The sequence below is a fragment of the Octopus bimaculoides genome, chromosome 24 (genome assembly GCF_001194135.2).
Source record: "Octopus bimaculoides isolate UCB-OBI-ISO-001 chromosome 24, ASM119413v2, whole genome shotgun sequence".
NCBI lineage: Eukaryota > Metazoa > Mollusca > Cephalopoda > Octopoda > Octopodidae > Octopus > Octopus bimaculoides.
Genome location: NC_069004.1, coordinates 10,359,266 through 10,368,582, shown reverse-complemented (window position 1 = coordinate 10,368,582; position 9,317 = coordinate 10,359,266). Strand labels below are relative to the sequence as shown.

General features: G+C 36.3%; 1 protein-coding gene across 2 annotated transcripts in view; it reads left to right on the top strand.

The window, feature by feature from the left end:
• Positions 1-1,679: 1,679 nt before the first annotated feature.
• LOC106869790 (regulator of nonsense transcripts 2) overlaps positions 1,680-9,317 on the top strand; it is a 44,685-nt gene continuing 37,047 nt past the window's right edge. For both annotated transcript variants that reach the window (XM_014915651.2, XM_014915650.2), the window contains exons 1-5: positions 1,680-1,692; positions 5,976-6,165; positions 7,512-7,553; positions 8,327-8,411; positions 9,235-9,311. In XM_014915651.2, the coding sequence (XP_014771137.1) occupies positions 6,046-6,165; positions 7,512-7,553; positions 8,327-8,411; positions 9,235-9,311 (324 nt within the window). In that variant the 5' untranslated portion in view covers positions 1,680-1,692; positions 5,976-6,045. The remainder of the gene's footprint in view (positions 1,693-5,975; positions 6,166-7,511; positions 7,554-8,326; positions 8,412-9,234; positions 9,312-9,317) is intronic.

Genomic DNA, 9,317 nt, shown 5'->3' with positions numbered 1-9,317 from the left:
ATATATATATATATATATATATACATACATATGTGTGTGTGTCTCTTTGTTTTGACATCATGCGATAGTTGTAAATCAATGTCACCATCATACAAACAGTGTAATTACCCTGGATAGGACACTAGACTCTATTACTGTTAGCTTTTTCTCCAGGAAGAATTGAACTCACTAGTGCATGTCTCAATTATGCTGTAGATATTTAATCTTTGCTGTGCAGCAACCAAACCTATTCAGTTTTGTTTAGGTGCACGAGACACGGAAACCAAATTAACTCTTGCTCCTGCCATTATGCATTTTAGTCTTTAGACTGACCAAGCTGGGGCACTGCTCTCAAAGGTTTTTTTAGTTAATCATAACTGGCTCCAGTATTTTTACTGATAACTTATTTTTTCAATGTATTTACTGAATGGCTAAGTCCATCTTAGCATAAAAGGAGGTAAATCGACCAGAATCTGTTCAGTGCACTGATTTATTGGCAATCCCAGTCACACACACACACACACACACACACACACACACACACACACACACACATGTATGTACATCTGCTACACAATTTCTGTCATGAGCTATCGGTCAATTTGAAAAGAATTCTGTCCAAGGTGCTCTATGCTGCACAGGAGAACCAAATCTGGGACCACATGGTCGTGGAGTGCACTTGTTTGCATTGTTGATGTAGTTATCATCATCATCATCATCATTCTTATTAGTAGCAGTATTGACAGGAAACATTTTTTTTAGTCTATTAGCCTCGTCATTTATTTGTTTGTGTGCATTTGTAAAACTAACTTTGGACAGTTTAATCTCCGTTTATCATAAGGTACCATGTTGTTGTTTAACCCCAGGTCAGCCTTGATCCAGTAGGCTTATAACTAAAACTGTTCCACTGTTGAGATATCTGAGATGATTTTTTACAGACTGTTAAGCGTAAGATAAAACATACATTTTTTTAATACTTACCTCTACACTACACAGGCTTTGATCTGTGGCATCAGGTTTCATATTCTGGGATATATACCACACTAAATTGAGATTCACAACCTTTATATCTAAACTAAGAGCAGTAATGTGCTTAACTATTATGTTATGATATCCGGTACTATGTGCATACATATTCATTGTTAGGAATATATCCAGTACTATATACATATATGATAACTATAGACCCAACTGATTGAAACAGAAGTAGCGAAAGATAGAAAAAAACGAAGTGTTATCTCTAAAGATGAAGTTTATAGCCTGAAATATTATAATCATAAAGGTATCTCAGTCATGACTATCTCATCTTTATATAGAGGCATAGTATATCTTGGACTAAATAATTTAATGAATCCTTCCAATTTCTGTTAAGACGGAGAGATTAGGCTTCTATTTCTAGCATATTGTGTGACGACAAAGAAGCTCTCTTATTGACCATCAAGTACTAGTTATGTGTAGAAGTATCTTAAGAAGAATGGAGATTAAATTAGAATTGAACACTCACCCCATTTCATTCAATTGCTCTGATCCAATATATAACACTGATAAACAGCGCATATGTCAGTTTGAATTTATCTCACCAGAGGAGGCCATATTTGGACTAAACTCTTCTTTTCATTCATCACCACATCATCCATAGCCACAGAGAATGTTCTTTATTTGACTGAAAACATTGTACCTTTTCTATTTTCTTAGTTTTTTGAACTTCTTCAGGTAAGAGACAGGTTTTCAGCTGCCTTCAAAGTTAATTTTCTTTGTTCTTTGTTTTTGGCGTTTTAATCTACTTTATTTAATTGAAGTTGAAATAGTTTTCTTGTTAACATTACATTTAATTAAATACAAAATTAATCATTAATGTGATGGTCAGCACCATCCAATTTGTTGAAGACTATGATGTCATTCACAGTACTTGGGGTATCTATCAGAATATTAGTCTGGTAGAATCCACCCACTTTGTGTCCACAAGTGAAATTGAACCTAGCATTGTCAAGTAACAAACTGTCAGTTTTTCTATTGCTACTACTACTACTACTACTACTACTTATTGCTTTGACTAGTTTCTGCTTGGTGGTACCTAGTTACATCACTGTCTTCTCTCTTTTCCGATTGGACTAACCATGTATCTGCCCTGCAGTGAGACACCTGTTCCTGTCCCTCTTATTTCTTTATTGCCCACAAGGGGCTAAACATTGAGGGGACAAACAAGGACAGATAGTGCGTAACGACCCCAGTGCGTAACTGGTACTTAATTTATCGACCCCGAAAGGATGAAAGGTAAAGTCAACCTCGGCGGAATTTGAACTCAGAACGTAACGGCAGATGAAATACCGCCAAGCATTTCGCCCGGCGTGCTAACGTTTCTGCCAGCTTGTCACCATCCAACCCATGCCAATATGGAAAATGGATATTAAATGATAATGCTGATTAGGCTATATGAGAGTGAAGTGTCTTGCTTAAGGCAAACATGCAGCACTTGTAATAGGATTCATACATTGGCACCCTGTATATGTTGATTATTACACTGACTAAACCATCCACTACTACTACAACAGCAGGCTGTAGTAGTAGTAGTAGTAGTAGTAGTAGTAGTAGTGGGTGTTGACAGTTAACTTGGATGGATCTAGAATAACCTGTTGGGTGCTACATCAGTCAATGTTTTTCTTAGTTTTGTTTTATGTCTTTTCAAAAGATTCAAAGTGTTCATTTTTAATTCAAGTTGATTTCATTTCATTTTGGCGCAAGGCCAATTTTTGTATTGTTTGGGAATATTACCAATTGAATCAATCCCAGTATATCATAACTGGTACATATTTTAACATGGTGACGGGAAAGCAAGCTTTGACGTTAGTAAGATTTCAAATTGGAATCTAAGAGGCAGCTGACTAAATCCTGTTAAGACATTGTATTCTAGAAAACACTCTACCATGTCTGCTCTTTCAATGGTAACTTGATAAGTTTCATTTAATTAACCCTTTAGAATTTAAACCTGCCATATCTGGCCCAAACATTTTACCTGTTTTATGTTCATACCAGATAGATCCACCCTCTCGTACATAAGCTACAATGTCATTTTAAAAATATACAGTAACATCATCGAAATCTCAAAGCTATGAGAGAATGCAAAACAATGTGAATAAATATGTATTACATTTGACAGTAATCTGAATGTTAAATGGTTAAGTAATCTTTTATTAGTTTCAGTCTTTGGACTGCGACCATGCTGGAACACTCCTTTATATGCCCTACAATACATTGTCTAGCACTTTTTTTTATCAATGTTTATTGAATAGCTAATGGGTCTAACTTGGCAGACTAAATACCAGATGATATTTCTTTTGTTTGACGAATGTTTTTAAATTATTCTTTTGCCAGTGAACAAACAAGTATATATGATGAACTTCTCTGTAGTTTCCGTCCATGAAATTTCACTCACAAAGACATTGGTCATCTTGAGGTTACAGTATAAGGCAGTTGCTCAAAATACTGCAAGTGAGATTGAACCTGAAATTTTGTGGTTAAAAGCAAATTTCTTGAACCACAGCTAATATTTAAAGATTCTTTGAAAACATTAGATTATAAAAATGTCACTGTGCATTCTTGGTTATTTTGAGAGATGGAGTTGGTTAAAATGGAGTGCTGGATTAAATCTCCCATATGATATTGTTTTGAACCTTTGTTGTCTGAGTTCAAATCCTGCCGGGGTCTAACTATGCTTATCATCTTTTGGCAGCAGCAAAGTTAAAATATGTACTATGGTACATCTGGTTTTGATTGCACCTTTATTTGGCAAAATTTGCCCCTTGCGAATAAAAAAAGACTTGTTTAATACTGTTAATGAGAAAGTGAACTGTACAATGTTGTTCTTTTGAGCTCTTAGTAATGGTTTGTAAAATAATGAGCTTTTCTGATGGTGATATATTATTATTATTATTTATGATTTTATAAATTTTTATCTGTCTTCAGAATTGCTATTTTCAATCTAAGACTTAAATTTCAAACACAGTATCCATGGCAACAACTTCCATCAACCAATTTTATTTTTGTTGCTTATCTCCTGATGCTATCAATCTGTTTATGAATAAATGATCAGAGGTTTTGAACAAAATTCTATTTTACCAGAGATTCCTTTTTCTTTTTTTTTTCTCTCTTTGTAAAATCTCAAACAGAAATATTATTGAAAAATAATGTGATTTTAAACAGACATTTTATTGTTCCTTGGAAATGTTTTCTAATTTTTGAAACCATCACCAATAGAACCAAGTGTACCTGTCAGTTGTAATTGTTTTTGCATGGCACCTTGGGCAGTTGTTTTCTACTATTACTCCACTAGGCCAACCAAAGCCTTGTGAGTGATTTGATAAAGAGAAACTGAAAGAAGCCTATCATATATTATATATGCACATGTCTTGTCTTGATATCAGATGATTGTTTAAATAGATGTCATTCATTTCCAATATTCTGTGAAAACCTGTTTAACCCTTTTGTTACCATATTTATTTCGAGATGCTCTGTGTTTCTCTCAATTACCTTAAATATAACAAAGAATTTAGTAAAATAATTTAGTTATTACTCAGCTAGTGTTAGGAACATAAATTGTGACTAAGGTTTGGTGGAAGATTTTAATTCAAAGTTTATGAAAACAAGACATTTGTACTACGGAGGCAGAGCCGGTTTCAGCCGGGTTGGTAATGAAAGGGTTAACCATGGGGAAATATTAGCTTGCTTGGAAATCGGTGAGGGTCTATAAGAAGAAGAGCATTTGGCTGTAGAAATCCTGCCTCAATAAACTTTGTCCAACTCATGCAAGTATGGAAAATCATCATTCATCATCATTTAATGTCCGTTGTCAATGCTGGCATGGGTTAGACAGTTTGACCAGAGCTAGCCAGCTGAAGAGGTATCCAGGCTCCATGTCTGTTTTGGCATGGTTTCTATGGCTGGATGCCCTTCCTAACACCAACCACTTTACAGAGTTTACTGGGTACTTTTATGCAACACTGACACAAAAAACTTTTACTTGGCATGGCACCGGCACAAGTGCTTTTTATGTAGCACCAGCACAGACAGCCATGATTTTTACTTACCTTGACATGTCTTCTCAAGCACAGTGAACTGCCAGACGTGCCTGTCCCTTGTCATCCCCTCTGCGAGGCCTAACATCTGAAGATCCTTTCTCACCACTTCATCTTTTGTTTTGGGCATTAACTGATGATAATGGTGAATGATAGTATGAAGTTGATTCGACCAATCAGAACAACACATACAAATGGCTTATCATATGATCAGTGGGTCAATGTGAGGCACACAATCTTTAGTATTGTGAAGTGAGAAATTTTCTATGTTTCAGAAATGTTTTGTCATCACTTGTTCTTGAGTAGTCCCATTGAATGCCTGAGCAGAACAGAGTAACAACACACTAATAGAAAATCACTTCAACGATGAGAGATGACTCACAGCTTAAGAATAACAATTACAATATCTTCACACAGTGTTCTGATACTATAAGCACACATTGCATTATATCCTGTTGTTGCTGAGCAGCTTTTGTTTTAGTTTATTGTAGGATCCTGTGTCTGTTCTGTGGACACAGTGTTGCAAGTGTTGTGGTATAATCAGTTATGTAGAGCAGGGGTTTACAAACTGTGGTCCGTGGACCCCTTTATATTTCAGGCTTTACCTTAGGGACCCCCCTTATAAACGCTTATGAAATTTATACATAAACATTTGCTTAAAATAACATATATTTTTACATTTATTTATTTAACAGTATTTAACAAATAGGTTTATTGTCAATTAAAAGATTTCGATTAAAAAACATATATAAAATCAAATTGCCCATAAAAAGTATTTGCTGTCCACAGACCACCTGTCTTCTCCTTGCGGACCACAGTTTGAAAACCCCTGGATTAAGACACAATGGAAATTTCTCTGTAATGCATGTTTATTTTTGTCCCTGTTTATTTGTTTTGATCTGCTCCCCTCCTTGCATTCCATAGAGGTGTTGGCAGCCTGACTAGTGCTACTTACAGTCCATTGAAAGCCGGCAAGGAGCCTCGGGGTGTTGAGATGAAGTCGGCTGCTGAACTCGAGGCTCTGTGGCAAAAGGAAGAGGAGGAGAAAAGGAAGTTGGAAGAAGAGAAAAAGAAGCAAGAAGAGGAGATGCGCCTACAAGAGGAACTTCTTCGGGTCAGTCATCCATTTTTATCTCTCTAAAACAGTCGTCATTATTTGTGGTGGGAGGCAAAGTGTGTCGAAAGTTTCTCGTTTTGTTAATGTGCAGTTTTTAGCACACCTGGTATCTTTTTTCTTTTATTTGTTTCAATCATTAGACTGTGGCCATGCTGGGGCACCGTCTTGAATTTTTACCCAAATGAATTGACCCCAGTACTTTTTTTTTCTTTAAAGCCTGGTACTTATTCTATCAGTCTCTTTTGCTAAACCACGTAGTTACGGGGATGTAAACACACCAATACCGACTGTCAAGTGATAGTGGGGTACAAACATAGACACAAATATTTTATATTTTATCAACCTCAGAAGAATGAACAGTGAAGTTGACTTAAGAAAACTTTAAAATCAGATCATTAATCCTTTTGTTACCATATTTATTTTGAGATGATCTGTGTTTCTTGCAATTAATTCCAAATATATCAAAGAATTTAGTAAAATGACTTAGTTGTCATTAAGCTGGTATTAGGAACATAAATTGTGACTAAGATTTAGTGGAAGATTTTAATTCAAAACTTACGAAAACAAAACATTTGTACTACAGAGCCAGAGTCAGTTTCAGCCAGGTTGGTATCGAAAGGGTTAAGGGATGTACCTAAATGATTGTTTCAGATTTTTGCTACAAGGCCAACAATTTCTGGAGAGGGAGTTAATTGATTACATCAACCCCTGTACTTAACTGGTACTTTATTTTATTGAGGTGGAGGCGCAATGGCCCGGTGGTTAGGGCAGCGGACTCGCGGTCATAGGATCGCGGGTTCGATTCCCAGACCAGGCGTTGTGAGTGCTTATTGAGTGAAAACAATTTCAAGTTCCACGATGCTCCGGCAGGAGATGGTGGCGAACCCTGCTGTACTCTTGCACCACAACTTTCTCTCACTCTTACTTCCTGTTTCTGTTGTGTCTGTAATTCAAAGGGTCAGCCTTGTCACACTGTGTCACGCTGAATATCCCCGAGAACTACGTTAAGGGTACACGTGTCTGTGGAGTGCTCAGCCACTTGCACGTTAATGTTCCGTTGATTGGATCAACTGGAACCCTCGACGTCGTAAGCGACGGAGTGCCAACACACACATTTTATTGATACCAAATGAATGAAAGGCAAAGTTGACCTCTGCAGTATTTGAACTAAGAATGTAAAGCTCTGGAAGAAATGCTGTTAAGCATTTTGTCCAGTGTGCTAATGATTCTACCAACCTGCCATCTTTATGTAACTCAATAAAGCAAAACTATTTCTCTGCTATTTTACCATTTTTGACTTTTTTGTTGGTGTTTGAGATTTTTGGTTTTTGGTATATTTTCAGAAAAAGAAAGAAGCTGAAGAAGCGCAGATTCAAGAAGAATTGGTAGGTTAATTAACCTGTTTTGAGTTTTTTATGAATTTAAATTTGTTGTGTTGTCTTGGGTCAGTGTTGATTAAGTAAATCTATTTGGAATATTGTTAGCAGGTCACATGATCAGTTGTAATCCACAAATCGATAACTTTGGATGTCATACCTCCGTCTCTTTGAGAACTATCATCATCATCGTTTAACGTCCGCTTTCCATGCTAGCATGGGTTGGACGATTTGACTGAGGACTGGTGAAACCGGATGGCAACACCAGGCTCCAATCCGATTTGGCAGAGTTTCTACAGCTGGATGCCCTTCCTAACGCCAACCACTCCATGAGTGTAGTGGGTGCTTTTACGTGCCACTGGCACGAAGGCCAGTCAGGAGGTACTGGCACTGGCCACACTCGAAATGGTGTATTTTACGTGCCACCTGCACAAGAGCCAGTCCAGAGGTACTGGCAACAAACTCGCTCGAATGTCATGCATGCATGTTTGTGTGTGCACATATTTGTTACATCTGTTTGTAGGAGCAATGGTGGCCACAAACTAAATACAGAACTCAGTACTTTTAAAAGTAGAGTCTTTATTTATTTATTTATTTATTTATTTATGGGTAAATTTACAAATTTGTTTGGTTTCTGAATTCATCAGAATTTATCTTAGAAAGTTTTCATGAATTCAAGAATGAACGAATCCACTTCATAGACTTAGCCCAAAATACATATATTTACGCACAGACAGACAGATTAAGTCCCTAATTATTATTTGTTCTATTTTGGCTTGCAGAGGACGATCCAAGATTATATACAAGAGGTGAAAGAGAGATTGGACCAGAAGAATTATTTACGAGGCAAGAATCTTAATGCTGCAGGTGAGTTTAAGTTAGCTTAATCATTTGATATTAAATGCAGTAAAACTTGTTCAGTTCTGATTCAAAAGAGCTTTACACAAGGACAGTCCAGCTATGACCATCTAGTGTTTCCATTTTTTAAGCAGAGAGTACTACAATAACTAACGAGTCATTTTCTATGAGTCATTTTCTTCATACTGAGTCATTTCTTCATACACAAATCATTTTCTTCATACTGTGGAGTATGTCTTGAGGGAGATTTGACTGCTGTTTCTAGCTGGTCAAGTGACCCTTTAAATGCTTTCTTGTTGACTGGATTTTTGTAAATTTTATAGACTAAATTCTTTTGTCTGAAATCTAATATTTCTGTCATATTGTTTATTATTATTGAGTGAGAGAGCAACACATGCCATCAAAGTGACACTGGGGTACAAATGTATGAAATCCAATACAGCATGACTACCCATCTGATAAGGGCACACCAGGCACATACATCAGAACTATGTGTGTGATATGGTGACCTCATATCAAGATAAACATCTCATGACTTTACAGGTGGATAAGTAATGCTGAAGACTATTCTTCCAATTGTCAATGGTCCTTGCAAACTCAAAAATTTCTAATTTTTTGGAATAAAAATTCTAATTTCTGAATTTTAATTGTACTTGATAATTTTTTTTTTTTTTTTCCGCCTGAAGTGCTAAAAGTATATTTATGTTGGTTATATCACAGTTTGAATTAGGTTTGCAGTTAAACTTACAAAGTGTTTGATAGTTGAATAGTTTTTTCTCATATGACCAATATCCTCGCCTATACCAACTAACTATGTGTGATCTATTTATAGAGAATCGTCCAGATGAGACATTTTTCAGTAAGTTGGACTCTAACCTCAGAAGAAATACTGCTTTTGTGAGGAAGCTGGTAAGT